This window comes from Miniopterus natalensis, chromosome 1 (genome assembly GCF_054644295.1).
Source record: "Miniopterus natalensis isolate mMinNat1 chromosome 1, mMinNat1.hap1, whole genome shotgun sequence".
Lineage (NCBI taxonomy): Eukaryota > Metazoa > Chordata > Mammalia > Chiroptera > Miniopteridae > Miniopterus > Miniopterus natalensis.
In genome coordinates, this window is record NC_142081.1 from 96472874 (window position 1) to 96500739 (window position 27866).

The 27866-nt window shown below is 48.5% G+C and overlaps 1 protein-coding gene and 1 pseudogene across 3 annotated transcripts in view; one reads left to right on the forward strand and one right to left on the reverse strand.

Annotated features, from left to right (window-relative positions):
• Nucleotides 1-27866, reverse strand: part of LINGO1 (leucine rich repeat and Ig domain containing 1) — a 220733-nt gene that overhangs the window by 71248 nt on the left and 121619 nt on the right. For all 3 annotated transcript variants that reach the window (XM_087824104.1, XM_087824098.1, XM_016214200.2), the window contains one exon: nucleotides 10926-11106. In XM_087824104.1, the coding sequence (XP_087680230.1) occupies nucleotides 10926-10928 (3 nt within the window). In that variant the 5' untranslated portion in view covers nucleotides 10929-11106. The remainder of the gene's footprint in view (nucleotides 1-10925; nucleotides 11107-27866) is intronic.
• Nucleotides 16445-17555, forward strand: LOC107538055 (ubiquitin recognition factor in ER-associated degradation protein 1 pseudogene; annotated as a pseudogene).

Below are 27866 nucleotides of genomic sequence, written 5' to 3' on the forward strand. Positions count from 1 at the left end.
CACCCTGTAGGCGTACTGGGTATGCTGGGGGAGGGAACTTGGGTTGAAAGCAGGGGTGGAGGTTGTTTAAATTAAAGAAGACCCTAAGACAAAGGCTAGCTTGGTGGGACATGCAGACCTGGGGACCAGGGCTTCCAAAAGAGCAGTCATAAAGAATCCTCTCTCAGAGGCTTTGGGGTAGGTTGCCTACAATTCCCTGGGAAGGACTGAAGCAAGTTCTGCTATCCTTTTGGTTAAAAATAAAAGGGTGTGGCTCAGTAGTTGAGCGTTGGCTCTGAACCTGGAGATCATGGTTCAATTCCTGGTCAAAGCACATGCTTGGGTTGAAGGCTCGACACCCAGAGAGGGCTTGTGCAGGAGGCAGCCAATTGATGATTCTCTCTCATCATTGATGTTTCTCTCTCTCTCTCTCCTTCTCCCTTCCTCTCTCTGAAATCAATAAAAGAAAAATGTATTTAAAAAATAAATAAATAAATAAATAAATAAATAAATAAATAAATGGGTGTGATTGATACAGTGCAACTGTAAATAAAATACTACAAAGAAACTGGCAAAAACTGCTCCATTTTTTGCCACAAGAATTTATTTACTTGGGAGTTTAATGATGAGAATTCCATATGGTGAGTTTAGTGATTTCAGTGAGATTTATTTGGCATAAGAGAAAATGTAAACTGGGTGCAGACCTGAAGCTTTAACCCAGTTTGGACACCTTGCACCCACCTTCATGACCAGAGGATTTGCTTAGATGTGCCTTCCACTTTTATTTTCTATGGGAAAGTTTCCAGCCAATGATGCAGAGAATTACCCGTCCTGGGGTTAGGGATCTAGTGCTGGCTTATGGCTAAAGTACACTTGAGCATCCCCACTCAGGGAGGAAGGGGTTTTAGATTTGAACATTATGGTCTGGTTCTCAGAGGCCTGAGCAATGTCAGGATGAACATGCCAGCTCGTGGAAAATTCTGACTAGAAATGCTGGGGGGGGAGGTGTGCGGGGGGGGGGGGGGGGGAGAGTAGAGATTCCTGAGAGCAAGGTGGATCATTTCCCCTGAATGGATTTTGCTGACTGATTGGGCTTTAATTCACTGTCTGTTGTGGGTTTGGGGGCTGAAAACATACGACATAGGTCCAAATGCAAATGTTGAAATAAGTTACTACAGGGACTTGAGAAAGAGTTGGCATAGGAGTGAGGTGACAAGTGGAGAGAGAATGGGGGGGGACAGGAAAGGCAAAGAGACACAGATAGGTGGCGGCGTCATCATCACAATCACCATAGACACTTGGACCTCACTGGGTAAGCACTTCACATGCACTAACACAATGAATTCCCACCAAAGTCCTATGAGGTGGGTACTGTTATTGTCTCCATTTTCAAGATGAACAAACTGAGGCACTGGGTGGTGGAAAACTTGCCTTGTAAGGAATGGGCTGCATTTCAAACCCGGGCAGTCTGGCTCCAGCACTCATTCTAAGAGTCCCTGATAAAACTGGGTTGGTCAGGTTAGAAATGAATGAAGGGCTCCTCAGTGCCATTGGTGGGAATTCTGTCTGTAGGTGGTCAGATCCAACTTGGTGAAAAAAGTGCTTTCTGTCATTTAATAGTTCTGTGACTTTGAGCAAGTTACTTCACCTGAGTCTGGTTCCTTACCTGTAAAACATACTTCATGTGATAGTAGAGATTGTAGTGTGTACATGCATTAGTTCAGTACTTGGTAGAGAACAGAAACTCCACAAAAAGTAGACCTTCACCCATCACGGAGCCAGAGAATAGACATGCCAATCTCCAGAACTTCTAAGCATGTACATGTCTGCATGCATATGCCCATGTGTACACATATCCCTGACAAAGCACTCATGTGCAACTCCATGCATTTCCCTCCCTAGTCCTGCACCCAACTCAGGGTGGTGATGGCATCAGCTCCGCTGTCCCCATCCAAACACCCAGGCATCACTTCAGAGTCCTTTCTCTTTCCTTCTCTTACCCTCACATCCCATCACCATGGACAGCCAATTCCTAACTATTTCTCAAACTCACCTCCCAAATTCTCCCCCAAGCCACCCCAGAACAAAGCTCTCAGCTGCCTCCTGTCCTCTGGCTTGCAGTCACCCCCTCCCCTCACCCTCCACACAGTGGGAATCAGATGACCTTTTCCAGTTGCAAATCTGACCTCATTCCTTTTCTGCTTAAAATCCTTCCAGGAAGCCTGGGAGATCGAGATGTGAAATTCAGAAGCCCCGAGGAAAAGACTGACAGATTTCACTGAATAAAAACCTAAAGCTTCTATATGGCCAAAGATTCCATAAACATAGTTAAAAAGACATGGCAGACTAGGGAAAATACTTCCAACATACATAACAGACAGAAGTTTTAAAATTCCTAATACACTAAAAGCTCCTTTATAACAATAAGAAAAAGGCAAAAATAAAAGAAAAATAGGATATGAACAGTCGATTCACAAAAGAGGAAATACTAGTGGCCAGTAGCTGCATGAAAAAATGCTCAGCCTCGCTGGGGAAAAGGAAAGTGAGGGATGAAACCACAGTGAGATGCTTTCCTGGACAGTCAAAAATTAAAAAGTGTTTAGGAGACAACAAGATGGCAGCAAAGAGAACTGTGGTACCCGCCGCCTCCCACAGCCACATCAAAATTACAACTTAAATATAGAAAAACCATCATTCAGAACCACCTGATATCTAGCTGGACAGAAGTTCTACAACTAGGGAATTAAAGAAGAAACACAGCAAGACTGGTAGGAGGGGCAGAGACACAGGGCAGATTGGTGCCAGAATCTTGGAACGAGCTGGTCCCACACCCAGAAGCCGCGGTTTAAAATCGGGAGGAATATCTTGGCTGTGGAGGTTCCCCAGAGGAGCGAGGGGTCCCAGCATCACATCAGGACCCCCAGCCCAGGGTTCCAGGGCCGGGAAGAGAAGTCCCCACAACCTCGAGCTGTAAAAACCAGCAGGGTTTGTGCCTGAGTGAAATAGAGGTTACTGGAGTCCCAGGCAGTTCCTCTTAAGGGGCCAGTGCACGGACTTACTCAGACTCACTCCCTCTAGCTCCAGCACTGGGCAGCAGCTTGAAAGGAACCTGGGACATTCATGGAGGATCTAACTTGCCTAGAATCAGCTTCCTCCCAGATAGAATAGCTCGCAGAGGCTATTGCTCCTTTGATGAGGCCTCCCACTACAGAGCCAGCAGGCAGGCACCATATCTGAATCTCCATCAACACCTTTCACCCACCCTGGCGATTCCTAGAGACCCTGCCCCTCCCGACTGGCAGGCTCATCCAAGCCATTTCCAGTGGCTTTTCTATGCAAGCGGCTCTCTTGTCTCAGGCTTAGGGCTTTCCTAAATTTTCTCAAACAAGCAGCACATGGCCTCAGCTTGCCCCTATATCTCTCAATAAGTGTCCCCAGGCCTGACACTAGTGGCAGCCTGCATTTGGTTCATAGATTGGCCTCTCCTGGACACCTCCAAGCCCAACACAAGTAGAAGCCATCTACAGATTGCTGTGTAGCTCATGCTGGGTGGCCCTGGGCAAGGCACTGGCAGAGGCTGACTTTGCACCTCCCGGGAGGCCCCAGAAACAGTGCACCTGGTGATCAGCTTTGACCAAGTCGGTTTACAACCCTACCATATCCATGAGTGACACACTTAAGGGGCGGACTTGATGAACAGCAAAGCCCCACTGAAGTAAATCCTGATCCATAAGTGTGTCTCCAGCACTGCAACTCTTTGGCTGTAGTTGCAGCTGGTCCTCAGAGCCCACTGGCCTGGGGGTCAATTCCTTCCAGTGATGCCAACAGCAACCAAGGCTCAGCTATAACAGGACAGTGCACACAGCCCACACAGGGGAGCACCTAGAAGGCCCAGCTCAGGTGACTGGGGAGGCTGAGCCACTGGACCCTACAGGACATCTACTACACAAAGTCACTACAAATCCCAGGAGATATAGCAGTTCTACCCAATACATAGAAACAAACACCAGGAAACAGCCAAAATGTGGAGGCAAAGAAACATGTCACAAAGGAAAGAACAGAAGAAATTTTCAGAAAAAGAACTAAATGAAATGGAAGCAAGAAAACTACTAGGTACAGAGTTCAAAACAATGATTATAAGGATGCTCAAAAAACTTAATGAGAAGTTTTAGGATTTTAGTGAGAATTTTAAGGAAATTAGGGAGATCATTAACTACATAAAAAAAGGACCAGTCAGAAATGAAGCATACACTAACTGAAATGAAGAATAATTTACAGGGAATAAACAGTAGAGTAGAGGACGCCAAGAATCAAATCAGCAATTTGGAACATGAGGAAGCAAAAAACACCCAATCTAAACAGCAAAAAGAAAAAACAACCCAAAAATATGAAGATAGTGTAAGGAGTCTCTGGGACAACTTCAAGCATATACCAACATTCGCATCATATGGATGCCAGAAGGAGAAGAGAGAGAGAAAGAAATTGAAAACCTATTTGGAAAAATAATTACAGAAAACTTCCCCTACCTTTGGAAAGAAATAGACTTATAAATCCAGGAAGCACAGACAGTCCCAAACAAGGTGAACTCAAACAGAGCCACACCAAGACACATCATAATTAAAATGCCAAAGGTTAAAGATAAAAAGAAAATCTTAAAAGCAGCAAGAGAAAACAGTTAGTTACCTGCAAGGGAGCACTCATACGACTGTCAGCTGATTTCTCAAAAGAAACCTTGCAGGTCAGAAGGGAGTGGCAAGAAATATCCAAAGTGATGAAAAGCAAGGACCTACAACCAAGATTACTCTATCCAGCAAAGCTATCATTTAGAACTGAAGGTCAGATAAAGAGCTTCACAGATAAGAAAAAGCTAAAGAAGTTCATCACCACTAAACCAGTATTACATGAAATGTTGAAGGGTCTTCTTTAAGAAGAAGCTAATGAAAAAAATAAAATGACAAAACAAAATAGACCCAGAGACATTGAAGCATGTAACAGACTGCCATATTTCAGAGGGAAGAGGGAAGGGGGGTGGAGGGTGGGAGAAGATTAATCAAAGAACTTATATGCATATATGCATAACCTATGGACACAGACAATAATGGGGTGAAGGCCTGGGGAGGGGGCGGGAGTAGGGTGGAGGGGGCCAAGGGGGGGGGGGAATGGGACACCTGTAATACTTTGAATAATAAAGAAAAAAATTTTTTTTAAGTATGATAATGTTCACTGAAGGGTGGGAGCCTCAAATAGCCCAGCCTTTTGGAAGAGCAATGTGGCAGTACCTACCAAAATTTAATAAGCAAACCCTCGCCCTGGCAATCCCACATCTAGAAATCTCTCCCATAGGAAGAGATATCAGCAAGACAAACATACAAGGCCATTTACTGAAGCATTATTTGCAAAAGTGAAAAATAGAAGACAACCTAAATATCCATCAACCCAGGACTAGTTACATAAATTACACTACATCTAAACAATGGAATATTAGGCAACAATTTTTAAAAAGTACAGTAGATCTATATGCCATGACACTGGCAGATGCCCACAAATACAATGCCAAGTGAAAAATGGAAGTTGTGGGACAATGTGCATAATATAATTCCATTTCTTTTTTTAAATAAAATACAATAAATATGCTTCTAAAGGCAAAGACAAAGTTCTGGAAGGAGGTACACCTGACTAACAACAGTGGGACCTTGGCAGAACGAGATTTAAGGGCAAAGAGAGAACTTTTTTACTTAATAAGACACATTTCTATATATATAGTTTCAATATTTTCTCATGAGCAAATATTGCTTTTATAGCAAAAAAATAAAAAAAGAAAGAAATACCCCATCCTATGGCCCCTTGCAGGCCACAGAACCAAGTCCAAACTCCTCAGTGTGGCACCCAAGGTCCCTCAGGACCGAGCTCTGTGTGCCACCAGCCTGTGGTCACCCCTCATTCCATTCTTACCCTAAGTCTACACATGTCCAGCTCCCTTGCCTGTCCCCCAAACTGCCCCTGGGCCTTTGTCTACGTGGTCCCCTCTTCCCAGATGTCCTTTCCTATCTTCTGTGCCTTGTATTTCAAGTTGTTGCTGATGTGTCCTCACCTTCTAAAAAGTCTCCATGAACATCTCCCACACACTGCCTTCACACTCCCTCCTGCAGCAATGATAACAGCCAACATTCAGAGAGCACACCATGTGTATGTGTATTGACTTATTCAATCCTCATAGCAACCCTAGGAAGGTTTGTTATCACCTCATTTAACAGATGAGTAAACTGAGGCACAGAGAGGTTACATGACTTGGTCAAAGTCACATAGTCAGTAATCTGCAGAGCCGGTAAGTGAAGTCAGGCAGAGTGCCCATGAAGCCCTCCATCAGTGCTCAGCACACCGGGCTGGATTGCCCTGACACCTGTACTTGCCAAGCTTCAAGACCTGTCTGTAAGTTCAAAGGGGTTTGCCTTGTTTCTGCCCCTAGAACCTGAGCAGGTGGGGAGCATGCACAGGGTGCTCTGCTGGGACCAGAAGCCAGCCCTCACCTCTATCTAGCAAGGATTTAAAGTAAGAGGCTGGTCTCCTCAGAGGACTGTGGTGGAGGAAAGGGTAGGGCCAGCTGACCCAGGACTGCTGAGGAAAAGGATGGGTTTGTGGGGGTGCAGCCCTTCCAAAGGCAAGGACCCTAAGAGATCTTCTGCATACCTACTGTGTGCTAGGCCCTAGGGTTAACTGGCCAGGAAGTCAGGGGCCAGGAGATGACTCTGCCCCCCAGGCAGCTGCAAAGTCAAAGGGAGGACAGGAGCCTAAGAGAGGGGACAGGCAAAGAGCTGTAGGATGGTGCTCAGGAGGCATGGCTCCCAATCGGAGGGCAGATAGGGTCTCCATGAAGGAACTGGCATTTGACTATTGGTGGGAATGCAAATTGGTGCCACTACTATGGAAAACAGTATGAAGGTTCCTCAAAAAAATTAAAAATGGAATTGCCTTATGACCCAGAGATTCCACTTCTGGCAATATATTCAAAAAAAACCTAAAACACTAATTTGAAAGAATATATGCACCCCTGTGTTCACTGTAGCATTATTTACAATAGCCAAGATATGGAAGCAACCCAAGTGCCACTCAATAGATGAGTGGATAAAAAAGCTGTGGTACATATATACAATGGAATAACTACTCAGCCGTAAAAAAAAAAAGGAAATCTTATCTTTTGTGACAGCATGGATGGACCTAGAGGGTCTTATGCTAAGTGAAATAAGGAAGACATAGAAAGATTTCACTTACATGTGAAAAAAGAATAAAATATCTAAAGAATGAAATAAACCAACAAAATAGAAACAGACTCATAGATACAGAGAACAGGCTGACAGTTGTCAGAGGCGAAGGGCACTGGGGTCTGGGTGAAACAGGTAAAGGGATTAAGAAGTACAAATTGATAGTAAAAGAATGATCACAGAGATATAGATTACAGCATAGGGAATATAGTCGATAATATCGTAATAACTATGTGTGGGGCGAGGTGGGTACTTGAAACATTTTGTGAAGTACATGATTTTCTAACCACTATGCTATACATCTGAAACTAATAGAATAATATTAAATGTGAACTGTAATTGAAAAATTTTTAAGAAATGGAAGTGACATTTGGGCCAGCCTAGAAAGATGAGGAGGATGCTGGCAGATGGAGTTGGGAAAGGGAGCTCCAGAGAGCTGGAACAGCTTGAGCAAAGGCCTGGAAGTGGAATGTGTGGGGAGTGTTGGGGAGGAGTCACTGGTTTTGGCTGGAGCACAAGGCAAGTAGGGAAGCAGCAGTGGACTGGGGGAGGTTGCTGGAAGCCCTTGGAGGGGGAACTGCTCGCAGGCAAGGAGGAGGCAATCCGGACAATCTCAGCTTGTCAGGCAGCCCCTCTTAGCAATTAGCTATGTGACTGTGGCCTAGTTCCTGACCTTGGTTCCCTCAATTGCAGAAAATAATGTGCCTTCTCAGACTTTTGAGAAGACTGAATGAGACAGTGGTTTGCAGCCCCTGGAACCCAGGGATGGGGGATGGACACATCTGGGGGCACACCTGAGGAGACAGGGGTGGCTCCCTGAAAAACATGCTCCACCAGGTTGCTACAGGCGAGTAGCGTCAGGCAAGTCCCTCACATCTCCATTTCCTCTTCTATGAAATGGAGAAAAAAACACCTTTCTTATAAGGTAATATTTTCAGCCCAGTGCTGGCATACCATCAAACCACATAGGTGAGTCTTTAGGTTGACCAGGAGCTGAGGGTGACTTGGGGGAGTCACGGCCAGTACTTGGGGGGAAAATCATTTACCCTAGACCCCCACCCCTCCATGGGTGCCATCCACCTCATCTGTCACCTCATTGAGACCCAGAGACCCACTCTCAACCTCCTCATTGGACTGCCTCCAGCACCTCCCCTCCCACCTGGTGCCAGAGGAAGGCCCTAAATGCAAGCCCACAGTCTCTCAGCCCTCTGGGTCTCCTGCACCTCAACTCTGATCACTAGGCTGACATTCCCTATTTGCTTATCACCTCCCCCACCAGCCCTGTGGGCAGCGACAATGTCTGATTCATCTCACCCATTCCAGAGTTTGGGGGCCTGGCACAGGAGTCCTGACCACACGCAGTAGAGCTGGCAGTGGGAATGGAAAAAGAGGGCCATCCACCCCTCCTACCCAGACACCTGTTTCTCTGTTGACATATCCGTGACAATGCTAGACTCAGGGTGGAACTGAGATTAGGCCTCAGTGAAGGAAGTTTTCTGCTCCCCTTTTCCCCAAAGCTCAGGAATCTCTCCAGTCTTACCCATTGCTTTGAAAACAATATATCCTGCCTCTGGGGTATCAGGGCCTGTCTTTGGGGTCACCACTATACTCACCCTGACAAGGCCTATCCTGTGTTCCACTCCAGATAACTATGCTGGGAGCCTCACATTCACTTTGCCCCAATCACAGCAGAGGTGGCTCAGGTGGGAAGTGCATTCCTGCATTCCTAACTGGCCTTCAGAATCACAGGAAGGGGTCAGCCTTGTGGCATGGATGCATTCCCAAGACAAGGAGAAGTAGTTTGTGGGTTACCTCAGGTTTTTCTATTATCTACTCCATTGCCTCCACTCCATTAGCCCAGCTAATCTAGTATCAATGGAAGTAAACCCAGGTCTAGCTGAGCATGCAGGTGAAGGTGTCAGCTGGCATATGGCAATGAGATGTGCCACCCAATTGCCTCCTCCTGTCACAGTGCCTGAAATCCTTTCTTAGTGCTCTTTGCTTTAAGCCACCCTTACCTGACCCTGCTCTGAAACCTCCATCCTGGGTCTAGCTCAGGCCTGGCACTCACAGGGCTCAGAAATGGGAGCCGAATCAGAGATTGGCCTGAGTGGGCATCAGATCTGGGCTTAATTCTGAGAATGGCAGTGCCAGGGCAAAAGGCTGTACCACGCCTCAGCCTCCACCCACCCAGACAAGCTCCCCACTGTCTCTGCCTGCTACTCTCAAGCACAGAGTTAAGGTAATGCTGGCAAGACACATGATTCTTATTTTAATTAATTAAAGAAAAATCTAATTACTGCATTAAACTTCTCATTACTCCACTTGAATATCCATTAAGAAAATTTAATTATCAGAGGACTGGGTTTCCCAGCCTCTTCTATTAGCTCCTGATAAGATGGGGAGGGGAGGGGAGAGAAAAGCAGGTAGCAAGCAGAACAATGCCATTCACTACCTGTGGAGGACAGGGTGGCCACTGTCTTGGGGCCACCATGATCAGGCTTTGGTGTCTCCCTGGGGAAAGATTTGACCCTGGGCTTGGGGGAGAGCCCCCAGCTCAGCTGCCCCTAGGAAGGGGAAGGCCTAGCATTTGGCTATAGTTGGTACTGAATGCTTCATTTACAACCACTCTTGGTTATTTATACCTACCTTTTTCTAAAAGAGTTTGATGTTGCTGAGAACAGCACAAGCCAAAAAGTAAGAGAAGAAAATGGAACAAGAAAAAAAATGAGCGAGCAGACGATAAAGCCAGAGGCAAGATTATTGAGCAACTGCATGTCAGAGCATCCTCAGTACTTATCAGAAATTGGCCACAAGCCAGCTGAGTTTCCTAGCCGCCAAGGCAAAGAAAGCAGTTCACTTTGGCACTGATGCAATAACCAATAGAGTATTCACGAGAAAATGAGCACTGAGCTTTGGTCTTTCCATCTGTAAAAAGGGTGGAGCTAAAGGATAGACTAAAGGAGATAATCACTGGCTGAAGCAGTCAGCAGAAGCTTCCTGGAGGAGAATCCTAAACTGGGCATTGAAATAGAGCATGAGGCGGACTCTATCTATAACGATTATTTATTTGCCTCCCCCAGTTGGAGGCATCTCCTCCCTGCCAGTAGGACCATAAACTTCCTTTAGGAAACACCTTCCCCTCATTCCTGGTCATACAGTTGGGGGAGGATGGCCCCCAGTCCATAGTGTTTCCAAGCCCTGTGGACCCAGTTAAAGGATTAAGATGATCCAAATCTTTCCAGTAGGGCACAAGAGATCAACTCCAGGTTTAAATCTGGGGTTTGGGTTGAGACAAAATCAGGAAAGCAGATTTTGTCTCTGCCCCAACCCCCAGATTTAAACCTGGAAACAAGTTGCCTCAGAAATTGCTGGCAGACATCTTGTGCCATATCTTGTTAAATGTCACTAGGAGCAGAGCCATCACCAAGGAAGAAGAGCAGAGGAATACAGAGACCAGATGCTGGTCGCATTGTCTGAGCCACTGGATCAAACCCCGCCTGAAGTCCTGCCTCTGGACACTGGTTACATGAGCTGACTATTTTATTGAAATAGTTTTTTTATTATTTGCAACCAAGGGGATCCTGACAGACAGTGTTCATAAAGATATCCTTCTTGTTCCAGGGACCAAGAAGGCTCAGGTATCCCAAGGAACCAGGGAGTGGGCAGAATACAGATGCCACCTACCATGACTGCTACTGTGCCCTACTGAGTCCTGAAGCTTGAGGAGTCCCCTTGACCCAGGCTGGGATGAGAAGGAAGCTTGGGAGGTGGTCCAGGGGCTGAACAGGGCCAGAGTGCTGGAATACTGGTGGGAGGCTGTGTGGCCCCACAGGCTCAGGGAAGACAGAACATGACCTTTGGATCCCTAGAAAACAGAAGCAAGAGTGAACAGTATGATTCATTTGGAGGAAAGAGGGGCGTTTGGGCACGGGGTAGGGCAGATGGTGGCCACACCTTGACAAAGGAGAGACCATAGTCAGTCAAGTTTGTCTTCATTTCCTCACACCTCACATCTTATTTTCCTATTTACTGCCCCTTCCCCCAGGCCCCTCCCCCTCCCCCTCTCCAGGCTGCAGAAGAGCATTGGCAAACGTCTGCCCTCTAAAGAGAAGAGAAGGTTGGGGGCAGGTACAGCTGGAATCCATGTGCTATTGCCAGAGTGTGTGTGTTTGGTGGCGGGGAAGGGGTGGAAAAGCTTCACCCTCAAGTGCTATAGACTCATTTCTCACAGTTCCTCTCTCAGTGAGTGCGCAGAACTAGGCCAAGGGCCTGAGGCAGCCAGAGTGGGGCAAGGTGAGTGAGGCAGCCATCTTCTTTGATCTCTAGTCTAGACTTCTAAAAGAATCCTAGAGAGGATAATGTTTAACCCAAGGAAACAGATAGTGGTGTTTCAGGCATGAGCAGAGAGCCATGTAGCACCTCCAAGGACCTTCCCATCTGAGGAAACAGGAGACCACCTACTCTGCCTTCAGGCCATCTTCCTTGGGCACCATCCCTGGGTGGTGGCCACCCCTAGCAGGGCCCAACCTCTTCCCCAGTTTCTCTCTGAGGCCAAGCTGGAAACTTTGCAGAGAGAAACAGTGTGTAGCTTTTTTAGACTCAGGATACTTCCAGAGTCCTGGCATTTGAAAAGTCACTTAGCCTCTTTAGGTCCTTAGAGTCCTCTGAGCTAAGGGCTGTTCACCTTTTTCTTGGCCATATGAAGTATGATGACAGATCACGAATCACAACACAGTAAGGCTGACTGGCTTTCCAGAAATGTCTCTAGACAGGCCCAGTCAAATAGAGCGTTCTGCAATGATGGAATGTTCTATGCCTGTGCTGCTCAATGTGGTAGCCACTAGCTACAACTGGATATTAAAATGTGGATAGCGCCCAGCTGGGTGTGGCTCAGCAGTTGAGCTTCGACCTAGGATCCAGGCGATTGGGGTTCAATTCCTGGTCAGGGCACATGCCCGGGTTTGCAGGCTCGGTCCCCAGTCAGGGGCGTGCAGGAGGCGGCCGATCAATGACTCTCTCATCATTGATGTTTCTATCTATCTCTCTCCCCCTCCTTTCCTCTCTCTGAAATCAATAAAGATATATTTAAAAACTAAATAAAATGTAGATAGCGTGACCAAAAAAATTATTTTATTTTATTAATTTACTTTTAAATCAAAATAGCCACATGTGACTAGTGGCTACCATAATGGATAGCACAGCTCTGGAACAACTCTTGCCCAGTCCCTGGCCACAATATGTGGAGAAAACAGATCTAGAGAGGGGAAGGAATTTGCCCAAGGTCACGTAGCAAGTACGTGGTAAAGACGAACCTAGAACCTAGTTATTCTACCTCCTAGCCCCAACTCTCCACAGCACCAACTCTGTACTTCCCATAGTGGCCTCATGTTCTCCCATCATGCACAGCACTGTCACACCAAAGCCCTCCTCCTCCCATCATGCTCAGCACTGTCACACTAGATGCCCTGCTCTTCCCATCATGCTCAGCACTGTCACACTAGATGCCCTGCTCTTCTCATCATGCACAGCACTACCATGCCAGATGCTCTACTTTTCCCATCATGCTTAGCACTGTCACGCTGAGGGTCTTGCTGCCCCTCTACCCGTGCTGCTGCTTCTGTGACAGTGTATCCGACTACCTCTGAAGGGACCTCCTTCTCCCAGCCACTGCTGCTGGCCTTTCCCTTATCCACCCAGCAAAGCACCCTCAATGAATGCCCCTGAGGTTGCCTACAGAAATCATCCATTTGAGGGGAAGTGCTCCTGAGGCACAGAGCTGTTCACTGCAGGGTTAGTTATAATAGCAAGATGCTGGAAGCTGTCTAAACATTCCACAATAGAGATGACAAAGTGCATCATGACAGTTCTGCTTGATGGCATGTTACACAGCCATTAAAAATGATAAAGGTGGAGATAGGTAAGCAACATGTAGCAATGTTTACCTAACAATATTGAGGGAGAAAACTGAGAAAACAGATGAGGGTGGGGGCTGCGTTGCCATGGTGTACAGGGCTCCATGCTCATTGAGCCCACTCACATCCGTTACCACTGGATGCACTGCAGTATCATGGGGTTCAGATTATATAATCATTCTACAGATGGAGGAGCTGAGGCTCAGGGAAGCCACATACCTACCCCTGGTTACATGGGTAGTAAGGACAGAGCTGGGGCTTGAAATCTTGCTTGCTAACTCTAAGGACAGATCTCACAGCAGCCTCTTTGTACCAGAATGAGGGCATTATGGATGCCCTGTCCTTTCTACCCATTTACTCATCTTATTTAACAAATACATACTAAGTGTCAGGTACCTTTCTAAGTGCTTTATGTTATCTCATAATCTACACAACAGAAAGAGGGTGCAATTATTAGATCCTTATTTTTTTGGTAACTTGCCTGAGGTCCAGGGCCACTTGTACTTCCCACATGTTGTGCAAGGTTCTAGAGTCGTTCTCACAGGAAAAGATCAAGGGTTAGGGAGGGAACAGTTGTTGCCTTGGGGTGGTGGAAACACAGATGTGTGTGTTTCCCCTTTTTAATTTCATGGAAATTCTTTTTGTAGCAATTGAAAGAAAAAAGTTCAAAAAATAAAATAAATGTACTGAAGATTTTTTTAAAAACCAAGCACACACAAAAATAAAAACATTAAATTAAAGCTACAGATGCATCCAACAGGCCACTTACTGCAATGGTAATCTACCTCCCAGCAGCAAATCACATGTCTCCAGGCTTTTCTATCAATTTCCTGCCCCCCTCCCCCACTACCCCCTGCCTGGGTGAGGTCCTCATCTCAGAGGACAGGGTGGGGTAGTCCTGTGTGGAGGTGGACTTCAATAAACAGCTCCTGCCTCCTTCAGCACAACGCAATAAGACAGTTGTCTGTGTACTCCTCCCACCGGCAAGGGCTAACCGCAAGAGGCCATGGCATCCAGGCCTCTGCCTCCAGTCCAGGCTGTTCCATTCCACAGGTGGAACAAATGAGGCCCAAAAAGATAAAAGGCCTCACCAGAGGTCACACTGCCATTGAATAAGGAAAAGTGTGTGTACACATGCATGTGTGTGTACACATGCATATGTGTGCATATGACCACATGTGTGTGTCTCCCATGCATCCAGTGCTTCAGGCCCGGGCACCCCAAGCCTATCATTAAAAGGACAGGTGATTCCCAGCTTACACACACACACACACAGACACACACAGACACTGCATTATTAACTGCTACTATATCCACAATTGTATGATGCTGTATTTCTCCTTTACATGTTTCTGTGTTATTTTTCATTGTCATCAAATACTTATTGAGCAATATATGCTAGGTGTATTACGGGTAATGAAGATTCAGTGGAGTACAAGACAGACAAATGTGGTGTTCTCATGGGGAGAGAGATACAGATAATAAGCAAATGAATAACAAAGATAATTCCAGACAGTGATAAGTACAATTAAAGCTGTAAAAAAGAAGGGACTCTTACCCTCAGCGACAGCATGGATGGACATGGAGATTATTATGCTAAGCAAAATAAGCCAGTCAGAGCAAGCCAAATACCATATGATCTCACTTATATGTGGAATCTAATGAACAAAATAACTGATAATCAAAATAGAACCAGAGGCATGGATACAAGGAACAGACTGACAGATGTCAGAGAGGAGCGGGATGGGGGGGACTGAATAAAGGGAGGTGAAGGAATGCATAGCCCATAGACAGACAATAGTGTGGTGAGGGCCAAGGGAGGGGGGTTGGGGGCTGGGTGGAGGTGGACAAATGGGGTACATCTGCAATAGTGCCAACAATAAAAAATTTAAATAAATTTTAAAAATCAATTCTTACAAGAAAAAAAAATCATTAAACCTTGTAATGTGACACACTGAGTACTTAGGCAGGGCTAGGGGGTTACTCCAGCTGGGGGATCAGAGAAGGCCTTTCTGTAGAGGTCACATTTGAAATGATACCTATACGGTAAGAAATTTCATCATGCCTAGAGTGGAAGAAGTGGGTAAAGAGCAGAGGTAGGAAAGAGCTGGTGTTTCTGAGGTGGGCAGAGATGGGGGCAACTGTGGCAAATGAAGCTGCAGAGAGAGGTTGGGCCCTGAGGGCAAAGGGCTTTGGATTTCATCCCAAGTGCAATGAAAAGACACTAGAGGGTTTTAACATGGACCTGCTATGATTTCTTCATTGTGAAGTTCCTTGGGGCTGCTGAGTAGAGCCTGGATTGAAAGGGAGCTGGGGACCAGTGGGTTGGCTATTGCAGTTGCTCAAGGACAAGGAGATGAGGCTTGGCCAGGGTGAGGGAGGGACTAGCCAGATTCAGCATGTAAGTTGTAGCAGAAGTAACAGCAGTTGGCTGATGTGCTGGATGTGAGGGTGGGGTAAGTTAAAGACATTGAGGGTGACTCCTAGATTTTCTACCGCAGATATGCACTGCTTTTACACCAGACCCCCCAAATCAAACACAACTACTAAATATTATATAACTACTAAAATATCACAGCAGATGAGCTACCCATGAAGACTGTCACTCCCCCCTCAAAGTCTCTCATCCCCTGGGGGGCATCTTTCTTCCCCCAAGCCCATGCTCTGTTCCCTGCCCCAGTGTGTGGTTTTAGGGAGGAGCAAAGATTGAGCACCAAACTCTAGCTGGCAGGAAACAAGATTGTCCAAAAGACAGAGCAGGGCTGGACAGGAAGGCAGCAGAAGGGCTGGCACAGAGCATGGCCCAGCATATGCTGGCTGAACCTGTGAGAAATTATAGGAGGAAGCATGGGGGCTGGGGTGAGGGGTAGCATCTGGGAAAAGCATGAGATTGAGGATAAGACCATCCAAGGTTTGAGTCCTGGCTCTGTCCCTTGCTAGCTCTGGGACCCTGGGTAAGTTATTTCACCTCCCAAAGCTCAGTCCCCTCATCTGCAGAGTGGTAACCACAATCCTCCCACACAAAGTTGTGATGAAGATCCAGTGAGATTATATATGTGAAGAACTGGCATTTACAAATATTGGCATCCTTCCCCTTTTGTTTTAAAAAGAGGAAGTCAATTTGGGCTTAGACTAGTGAGTTTCATGTCCATTCTACATAGAATACCAGGAAAGACAATAGGGAGTTTGAGGAGTTCATGCCAGATAACCACACCTCCCCTCTTGGCTGCTCAAAAAGGATGACATGTCATTCCCTAGACCTAATGGCATCTGTGAGGCAGAGGTGCCATCATGTTCTCTTTCAACATGTTTGACAGCCCGATTCCCTGGGTCTTCCAGAAATGCTTCTCCATGTAGTAGAGCTGCATCTCCATGTCCATGCTCATGGGGCCTAATGGCAGGTCAGATGTGAAGAAAGGCAGGAAGGTAATTATGCCACCCTCAGCCCTCAATCAACTCAGCCAACTCAACAGTACCCCATGCTGTTTAAACTAACCAAGAACTCAGACAGCAAGACGCACTGCGGTGTACTAGAATTTGTGACTAAAGAAGGTATCTATTACCTTCCACACTGGATGATACAGGATTTGCTGATGAAAGAGGGGGCCTGGTTCAGGTGGAGAGTATCAATCTTCAAGTGGCCATGAACTCCAAATTTCAGCCTCAGAGCCCTGACTTCCTGGACATAACCAACCCCAAAGCAGTATTAGAAAATGCATTGAGAAACTTTGCCTGTCTGACTACTGGGGAAAGGCAAACTACAACAAGAAGATCTATGAACTGTGAATGATGAGACCAAGCCTGACAAGGCCATGTCCATCATCAAGTGTGACATGAATGTAGACTCTGATGCTCCAGTGGGCTACAAAGAACCCTAAAGACAAGTTCAGCATGAGGAGTCAACTGAAGGTGAAACTGACTACAGCAGCTATGCTAGAGAGCTGGGCTTCTGTGCCTTCTCTGGCTATGGGAATAGACTGGAAGGGAAGAAGAAAGGTGTAGCTTCCAACCCCTCCCCCAATCAAGCCTGGAGACATTAAAAGAAGAATTTCCAATTATGAATTTAAACTTAGTAAGATCACTTTCCTTTTTTTTTATTATTTTTTAATCCTCACCCAAGGATATGCTTTTTATAGAGAGAGGAAGAGAGAGAGAGAGATTGAGAAAGAGAGACAGAGAGAGGAACACTGATATGAAAGAAACATCAATTGGTTGCTTTCTGTACGTACCACACAACCCAACCAGGGATCAAACTTGCAAACTAGGTATGTGCCCTGACTGGGAATCAAACCTGCAACCTTTTGGTGTGTGGGACAATGCTCCAACCGAGCCACCTGGCCAGGGCAGACTTGTTGCTTTTTCTGGAGGACAGTTGTTGCATAAAAAAGGAAGAAAGCCATAAGTTGGGACTGTTTGCTGATTGGAAAATAATCAATTGCAAAAAAAGAAAAAAGGATGACCATGCACTCATGACATCCTATGGATGAGACAGAAAACTGGGCTGGATTGCTCAGTGGTTAGCTAAATAACCATGTCCAGAGTGGGTCAGACCGGCTCCCTGGGTGGGTTCTCACTGTCAGTGGCAGGGCTGAGCCAATGCCAGTGATAATCAACTTTTTTAGCAAAGACTAGGGTGGAACCTTGAAGGTAGGTCCGGCCTGGCGAGGGGTCAATTAAGGAGGCAGACTCTGCTGTACAAAGCCCTCTACTTGCTCTAGGAATGGGCCAAAGTGGACAAGAGAGAGTAAAACATGGGTGAAAGTAGTTCCCAGAGCCAGCTGCACAAAGTGGCAAGGGAGCCTGGTGGCCAGGAGACCCTGGGGCTGGGTGAGCCACTTCAGCTCTGGAGGTGGTACAACCACCTCCAGACAGCCATGCCCAGTCATTAGTGTATCTGTCCAAAAGGTCTTTGATAAAATGAGTCTGCTCACAGGGGCCTTGTCAGGAAGAGGTAGGCCTGGAACTCATGTCCCCTGGGGAGTTCAGATCCTTGGCAAAGACACTTGGCATTTATGGGCCCAGAAAGCAGAGTCAGGCCCAGTGAGAAAAGACTTTAGGAAAACAAATCTTTTTTTTAGCATTAGGAGTAGTGAGCTCATTGTCCCTGGGAGTATTCAAGCAGAGGTGTGGGGACCATGTTTGCAATGTATATTGGGTGGTGTCTGCATTAAATACAAAGGGAAATTGCTTTCAGCTGTGAGTTTCTTCAATTTTGTCAACATGTGAATTAGAGCTAGATTTCGTGGATCAAAGTGGGTGTTACAAAGAGTGAAGGGAAAGCAAGGTAATGCTCAGGATGATAGTTACTATTATTACACTATGATAGATCACAGGACATTCCCATCTATTCTCTAACTAGATCTTCTGCCCAACCCATGAGGCAGATAGGGCAGGATAATTAACTCCATTTAGCAGATGAAGAAACTGAGGACCAGCGAGGGAATGGGATCAGCCCAAGGTCCCACAGCTCATCAGCCCCAGATTCTCTCTATATTCCCACACCTAGGGACCTTCCCCTCCTGTATTCCCAATGGTCATCCTGCTATTCCCTGCCCTGGAAGGAGCAGGAATCTCCCCCACTCCAACCTAGGCTTCCATCCAGCTTCCAAGACTCCCCATCCCTCCCATCCATAAAGGTTAGAGGCTCTTTGCCCATCCTTCAGAAACCTGGGAGTAGAGTCCTAGCCTGGAAGTCTCCTCCTCTCAGGTTACAAAGGCACTGCTTCTCTACCCACTCTCCTTTTTTCCCTGGTAGTCTTGCCTCAGCCCTTTAAAAGCTGGTTCCTTCAAGCCAGACCTAGAACCAGACACTAAGCTTTATCCAGGGAATGAACTCAAGGAGAAGGGTCCCTCCCACTTAGCCTCATTCTTTCCCTCACACCTACACAGGCAGCTTGTGACCAGGGGGATCCAGAGCCCACCTTGCCAAGCACCCCTCCTGACCTCCCTTCCCTTTCCAGGCCAGAGGAGCAGAGAGAAGGCAGGAGAGGTTGGAGCATTAGATGGTAGGGTCTCCCCAGGGGACACTGGGTTCACCAAGGCAGGGCAAGCTGCCACTCCCAGCACCATTCTTCACCACATTAGACACTGAACCCACAGGATGCAGCATCTTATTTTACAGGTGAGGGAATGAAGTCTCAGAGAGATTAAGGAACTTGCCCAAATTCAAAATATTAAACAGAAACAGCTTATAAGTCCTGGAGTCAGGATTTGAACCCAGGATTGGCTGATTCCAAATACCCATTGTTTTCCCATGTTCCCTGCTGTCTGCCCAGAAGTACAAAGCAGTTCAAATAGGCAGCCTGGTGAGCAGATGAAAGGAGGGCAAAGAAGGGGAGCAGAGAAAGGGTTGAGAAGGCAAGACAAAGATAAGACAGAGAGCAGCAGAAACAGATGAACTGACAAGTGTACCCTCCAGGGGCCAGGAGGAAGCAGCTCCAGAAGCTGCTCTCTTGATCAATGAAAGGTCATCAAAGTGCTACCTCTGCTGCCATCTGTCCAGCCTCTATCTGCCCATGCCTGGTTAGAAGGTCTAGCCGCCCAGATTGCTCACCAGGTGCAGCAAACCGCCCAGCCATGTGGCTGAGAGAGTGTTTGGGGCCAGCCAGGTGTTCAATGCCTGCTGGCAGCGAGCACAATGGGCCTGTTCCCGGGGTTTAAGCAACAGCCTCTCAACTGAATATTTAAGAAGACTTTTTTTTTTTTTTTTTAAGAAAGAGAGAGAAAGGAGGGAGGAGGAACCCACAAATGAAGGGTTGAGAAGGAGAGAGGGGGAAATCTACTCCATCTTTGCAGGCATGGTTACAGGCAGGGAGGGCACAGGCAAGGCACTGGCAGGGAGCATTTAATTTGGAAGTTCAGGCCATGAAAACTAAACACCTGAAGCTGGAGTACATTACTGCCCTGAATGATCTGTCGGCTTCTATTAGACTAAATCTCTCTGTATAATGGGGAATTATCCTCTGAAAAGGCAAACTGCCGGCCTTTCCAAGGAAGGGGCGAAGGACAGGAACCTCTCATAGTGAGGGCTCTCCCACAGGGGGAGGAAACAACAGGAGAGCCTAAGGAGGGGACAGGATCAACTCAGAAAGCCACCCCTCATCTTCCCACACCCTCTCCCTGAAAGCCAGTTAGAAGCTTTTTGATGCTTGGTTTGTGGCAGATGCCAGCCTCCAGCCCTCTTCCCCAGAGTCTTCCTCACTCCCTCCACCTAGGAGCCTATGGAGAGGCCAGACCTGAGGTGGAGGCCTGACAATGCCTCTGTGACAGTGGGTGAGCATGGGTGAGTCCCTGAGCCTCTTTGAACCTCCATTTCCCTGTCTGTTAGATGGAGCTGATAACACCCACCCGAGTGCTGTTCTGTGGGAGGGAATGAAGCTGGTCCAGAGGCCAGCAGAGTGGGCACTCTGGACAATTTTGCTTGTGCTGCTCTCCCTTCTGATAAGGACTTCATCCTCTTTGTCCCCTCCTCCTCGTCCTCACTGTCCCCCATGGGACACCACCATCTCCGCCAGGAATCTCTCCCTGACTACCACCCATGGGTATCTCCTACAGCAGAACCCCACCTTCCCGGCTCTCCCAGTCTCTGGTGGCTGTGTGCAGGTAGGTACTTCAGGCTTAGAGGTTCCCTCTGAACAGGGCAGCATTTCCTTCTTTCCATCCTCCCTAAGCCTCTCCCACACTCAGGACTGATACACAGAGATGCCCAGAGCTGCAGGCTTGGAGGCAGGGGCTGGTGGAAACCAGGAGCAGGTATGAGCTTGGTTCACTGAAGGGTAACACTCATGGGAAGTTGGTCAGCACCAGTGAAGCTGGACCAGAAAGCTAGAAATCTCAGAACAGAGAGCAGGTGGTACCCAGAACATCTGCAGGACTGCCAGGGCACAGGGCAGGGCTGAGGTCAAGTCAAGTCAGAGTGTAGAGGTGGACTCAGTGCTGGGTTCCTGGCTCAGTGCTGAGGCACTGGAGGTGTTCAGGCCAGGCTAGGACAAGAGGGGCAGGGTGGACCTGTTGGGAGGGGGGCCATGGGCCAAAACGCTGTAGCGGGGGGAGGGGGGGGACTGACCGGGAATGGCTAGGTGGGGAGGTTCTGCAGACCCTAGTCTCTGCCTCTCAGACTCCTGTGACACCCTCGGCCTATAGTAAAGCCCTGGGACAGCTCAGGATCCCCCACTGCAGGTGCAGCCACTGATACTGCAGGCATGAGGCTGGGCCAGGGAGTCTGTGCTGGGGACAATTCCAGGACAGTGCCTACAGTCCAGCAGGACACTCAGAAAGGAAGGCCACCCAGGGCAGGTGGAGGCATGCTGTGCTGCCCACTCCTCAATGTCAGTCCAAAGGTCTAGCCCAGAGTCTCCACAGCCTGGGAGAGGGGGGTAGATTGTTTTTTGATTGACTCACTCAGTCATTCAGTAAATGCTCTGTATCGCTTTTTGTGAACTAAAGGAACAAAAATGCCCAAGATTCTGCATCAGGGTGTTCACAGTCTAGTTACTAGTAGGACAAGGGGTGGGGGGGAGGCACAGAGGGAGATAAGAGATCACCACTCAGGGACTGTGTGAGGGAAGCCCAAGGAGCTGTGAGAATAGGGTGGGGGCATCCAATACAAAGTTTGGGGTCAAGGAGGGCTTCCAGGGAAGGGATCTTTGAGAGAGTCTCAAACGAAAAGGGAGTTGGGTTTGAAAGCACTGGAGAGGGGGCAGGAGGTCTCAAGGCCCAGGGACATGAAAAATGGGCTGAAGAGGAGGGCCTGTATGCTGGGCTGAGGTGTCTGTTCTTATCAGCCATGGGAGGCTGAAGGGTTTTAAATGGGACAGGGTCCCATTCATTCTGGCTGCCACCAGTGGAGAATGGGTACACAGGAAAAGACCTAAGATGGTGAACCAAGTGAGGACTGAGGCAGTGGCCAGCAGAGAGCTGATGGGGCCTGAGGTGGGTAAAGGGATGGTGAGGAGGGGCAGATGCAAGAGGTATTTAGGAGGCAGAATCTGCAGTGAGGGCAGTGATTATAACACCGATAGCAGCAATATACAGCTGAGCACTAAGGATGCTCATGGCTGAACAGCACTGTCAAACTTTGCAAAGCCCTTTAAAATCCATTTTGAGCCCGGCCGGCATGGCTCAGTGATTGAGCGTTGATCGATGAACCAGGAGGTCACAGTTCAATCCTGGTCAGGGTACATGCACGGGTTGTGGGCTCGATCCCTAGTGGGGGACCGTGCAGGAGGCAGCCAATCGATGACTCTCTCTCATCATTGATGTTTCTATCTCTCCCTCTCCCTCTCTCTGAAATCACTAAAAACATATTTTAAAATCCACTTTGATCTGCATAATGCTCAGGTGTGGTGAGCAGACCAAGAATTTGCTGAATGCCCACTATATTCCAGGCATTGTTCTGGCCCACTCAACAGAAAGGGAAACTGAGACCCAAAAAGTTTCACAGCCACTTGGGGCTATACCCGGTGGGAGTCCAGGGCTGCTGTCAATCAGTCTCTATTAGTGAGAGGTGGAGTGGGGCCTCTGCTGTAGTCTAAAAGACTGCAGGGATGACCAGAAATGGCCACTGGCTTGGGAGACCCAGATATTCTCCAGAAAAGGGGAGCGGTGGGTGCAGAAGCCAAATAAGAGCTGTGGAAAGGGAATGCCTGAGACTAGGGCTGGGTCATAGTGGGGACAGGGGTGATATGACTGGAGTGAAAGCACCTCTTCCCCCCAAGACAGATGGAAAGCCAGAGAGGAAGTGTGAGGTGGAGGGAGGCAAGTTGATGGTGAAGGGTTGGGTATCCTCTGTGGGCAGACAGAACCATCAGGCCCATCTGAGGAAAGGGGGAGGCATGCAGCAGGCTCAGAGCGTGACAGAAGTCAGTGTGGGCACAGTAGGAGGACCCAGAGCTAGGCTGGGGCCCCTAAGGTGGCTGGAGGAACAGGAGAATAGCAGGGCTGAGCTAGGGGAGAGGCAGAGGGCAGGGACACCCAGCAGAGAGGAGCAGGCCCCATGACCTAGCAGGTGCCCCATGCAGTGGCCTGAGGCTGCCCTTCATACTCTCACTGCTACTGACAAGAGCCTCCTGGGCCAGCTCTCCTCCACTGGCTCCCCTACAGTTCCCTGTCTGAAAGGCAAGCCTCAAGGCCATTGGCCCATACCCACCATTCACCAGCAGGCTCCTCACTTCCCTGGACTCTACTCTTCCCATCAGTAAACTGGGGAGGCCCCCATCTTTCAGGAGGTCAGGTTGGGAAAGCATTACCAGTGCTTGACACACAGTAGGTGCACACAGATGACTGTCCCTGCCCCTCCCTGGTGGCAGAGCCTCTTGGGAGTCCCCAGTGCCTCGCACACACTTTTGCTCAATTTACTTTTACTGACCTAAGTTTAAATGCTAACCAGCTAGTAGCAATGTGAGGCAGTTAGAATTCTGCCCACTGGACCCAGTGGGGAAGGGGCTATAAGAAAGGAGGACAAAGCAGACACCCCAGGGAGCAGGCATGAGAACGAAAAAGAGGCCAAGGTCATCAGGGCAGGTGGCAGAGGCCCTGCTCCCAGCACACACATTAGCACTCCTCAATAATTTAGCAGACCAGCAGGGAAGCCAGTGGAGGGGAATGAGGGCTGGGGGTGGGGTGCACCCACATGGAGGGTCCCTGGGCAGAGAGGCCTCCCTAGGTCCCCAAAGAGCACTCACAGTCATGTGAGCTGCCTCTCCAACCCACACCCATCCCACCTCAGAATTCACCCCACTATATGCCAGGCCCTGACTAAGCTACAGCATTGGAGAGACACTGAAATAAGTCAAAAAGAAGGAACAGCCACTCTGGGAGAAGAGGCAGAGCCTGGGTAGCTTCATGGAGGTGGTGGCTTTTCAACTCCTCACCTTGCTGTACTGTAAAACAGATCTGTACTCCTCCTCCTCCTCCTTTTTCTCTTTCTTTTATGACTATTACCATTAACAATAATATCTAAAGCATTTGGGGCACTTGCTCTGTGGTAGGCTCTGTGGGAGCTCTTTGTGCCAAGATAGACAAGGCTGAGGCTGAGCCTTCCTGCTCCTCTAGACTCTCTTCTGCTAGACTGGCTAGGGCAGGTTTGACTGGGGTCTGTGCCTTGGGCCAGCTGCAGGCAGGGTGGTAGGGGAGGTGGGTGTGGCCAATGGCCAAGGTCTGCAAGTTGCTCAGTGTTTTAGCATCACTCCAAGTGGCCACTCTTGAGCCTCGGTGAGTGGAACAAACATGGGGTTGGATAAGGGAATCTTCCAGAGCCAGATCAGAGGCAGCAACGTCAGAGGTTACACAGTGGCTGTAGTGGCAGCTCTGTTTAGCCCTCCTAGTGTTTAAAACACTGATGTTGAGTGTGGCTATAGCTGAAGTTTCCCCCTTTCTGTCTTTCAGAGGGCCACCTTCACCCACACGCAAGGCTCACTCACTGGCCCTTGACCCTGCTCACACTGAGCCCTGACTAGTCACACACTGAGCCCCAAACCTACTCACACACTGAGTCCTGTTTCTGGAGCACTTGCCCTGGTCACATAAGGAACTCTGATCCCTGTTACACATGCTTGACCCTGGTGACACACTGAGCCATGACCCAGTCCACCAGCCACTGTAGCCAGTCTCCACCAGAGACAGTGTTGTAGTTGGCTCTAAGAAGAGCTCCCACCTCTTTGTAGAATAGCTGCTGGGCTCATTTTCCATCACATGAACTGGCTTGTCCCTGGCAGCGAAGGTGTGGGAGTCTGTGAACTCAGCGTGTGGCCCCCAGCCCCTCGCTCCTCCTACTCATACCCTCTCTGCACCTTCATGCTATGCCACTGCTTCTGCCTGAAAATGCCCATATACATTCCAGCCCTGGTTCCATCACTCTGGCCACGTTTCTAGGTCCTCTGACCATAACTCTACAACCCAAGCCCTTGTGTGTTTTTCCCTTCTGACCTTGGAAGGTGGAGATTCTGGACTGCCTGAGGGAAAGGGCTTCAGGCCTCACTCATTCACTGAGCTCATTGTTTCAGGTCAGGACACTGAGGTCACTAGGGGTGAATGGCAGCCCCAGAACTCACATCCTGGTCCTGTGCTTTTTCTACCCAGACCTCTAACTGCCAGAAGGTTTCCTCCTCTCAGTGCCCCACCCAGTCAGCAGTGGATGGGGGGTCAGACAAGCCCCAAGGTTCCTCCCACATCCAGGAAGGCAGCAGAAGGTGGCAGAGTCTCAGGAAGCCATACTGCCCTGGCTCCTCTGCCCTCAAAAAGTCCCAAATCGTGGTTAATTTTAGATCTCTTCTCAGGGTGAACAATTGAAGAACTTTTCTAGATCTTCCCTGGCATAATGGGGCCACACAGAGCTGAGCTGCCCCACCCTCCCCAGTGTAGCTGAGGCCTCATGGCCAAGGCCAATGGAGATGATACTGAGAGGTACTCTGCAACTGAATGAAGACGTTGCCCTGGGAGAAGGCCTGTCGCTCATGATTCATCCTTTCAGGTAAAGCCCTGATCTTCTCAAACACAAGACTAGACAAATGTAGGGTTCACCTTTAGAGGTGATGGTTCTGTGTTCATATCCTGGCTCTGAGTACTACCAGTGTGGTCTTTCAGATTCTTAATCTGTACAATGGGGATAATAACATGTCAGTCATCTAACTGTGACCATTAAGGTTCTGACATCCTTGCCATCTCCCCTGGGATGACCTGAAAACACCTTACAGGGCCCTAGTCTTCCCCCAAGCCTTCTCCTCTCCTCTAGTACTCTGCCTCTGTGAAGGTCTCCACCACTGGCCCAGCTGTGCAGGACAAAAACCTGGGAGCCCTGTTATTCTTCCTCCACTCTGTTCCCCATCCAACTCAGCACTGTATTCCCAGTTCCTGGAACATAGTAGGTGCTCAATAAATAGGAATCCTCCCTGAAGTTGACCACTTAGGAGCAAAACAAAGAATCTACCCTCCCTGCTTCCCCAGCCAGTCCCAGAAGCCATATCTGGAGTTTCAGAAGAGGCCTTGCTGGGCACAGACAGCCAAATAAGCACAGCTGTGCTTGCCTGGCCAGTGCCCATGCCTGCAGCACCCCTTCTGATGCTCCAGAAAAGAGAGAAGAAAACTCCTAGCTTACCCCTCTGACTGTGCCCAACTCAGTCCTGGGCTCTGGCAGGTCAGGCTTTTGTTGGGTATACCCCCTGCAGTGGGCCACAGTCAGGACAATTTGACCTCAGGAGTGGGGAGTGGCTGGGAAGGGTTAGGTCTCATACACAGGGTTCATGGATTCGAATCTTGGAACTGAACCACTATGACTTCTCCTAGAAGTGCTACAGGGAGCCAGATGGCATCCATCCCCTGGCATTTATGGTCCTCAGCATCTACCAGCTTGACTGCTCCCCGCTGAACTTTCTCCCATATGGGTCTCTCCCAGAAACCCAGATTCTCATGTTCCTGACAGCAGGCTACAGACATCCAATCACACCTTTACATCTCTGCCAAAGCTGTTTCCTCTGTTCCTCAACACCTCTATCCAAATTTCACCCTGATCTAGTTCCACCTCTTATGCGAAGCATTCCCAGTCAATGGAGCTCTTATAGAAGCAGGACTCTGTTCCCATCACAGTTTCCTCAGATGAAGGCGAGTACCTCTGGAACAAAGGATGGAGACCTGGTGATTGGAGTGCTGGTGGCAAACCATGGCCATGTGTGTAGTGAGAGCCTAGGACCTCCAACTTTTTATCCAGCCTGTGGCTATCCCCTGCCAGGCCAGGGGGGCAGACTTCATGGAGGAGGAGGAGACACCTTGTACCCTCAGATGAGCCTCAGTCTTCGAGGCATACAAGGTCCCTGCCTCTAGGAGTCATGGTCTGATGAAGGAGATCTAGCCATGAGGTCCAATCCTTCTATCATTCAATCACTGAACAAATCTGCACCAGGCACTGTTTGCACAATGCGGGCACCAGGGTGACAGCCCAGCACAGTTTCCTGTGTGATTCCTGGGAGAGATGACCCAGGAGGGAGGAGAATTCTGTGATGCCAGTCCAGGGGCTGGGGAACACACAGTAGGGGCACCTGAACCAAACAAGGAGGGCTCAAGGATGTTGGAGACAGACATCCCAAAGAGTGTTGCACTGAGATACAGTGTGCTGACAAAGGCCAGAGGAGGCTATGGTGGCAGGGACGGTCTGGGAGGAACCTCAGTTGCCCTGTCTACTCTGGGGCTTCCTCAGACACTCCCAACTTCTGTCACCAGGCCTGTGGGAGAGGGAACTGGTCTATCCCCATAGCTGTCTTATTACTGTCTCAGCAGCCCCATCTCCTGAGGGAGCCACTTTGCCATGCTCTGAGGATGTCACTGACATTTCCACATGCCATCATCCCCTAATCGTGGCCTACCTAACTAGCCAGTAGGGAAAAAAGGCGTGCTGGGAGCCCATCAGAACACTGAAAACTAAAAAGGTCAGGGTGGCAAAAAATGTAGCATAGGGGGGTATTTCCAGTAAGGGATACCCTGATGGTCTCTCTCCCCCTCCCACCACAGCTCCCCCATATGTTGGTGACCTCAGGGGAGGGCAAGACTTGAGGAGTGGCCCCAGCAGTGCCCATGGCTGGGACAGGGACCAAAAAAAGGGAAGCAGTGATCCCTGTTACTACCTCACACATACACATACACATACACATACACATACACATACACATACACATACACATACACATACACATACACATACACATACACATACACATACACATAC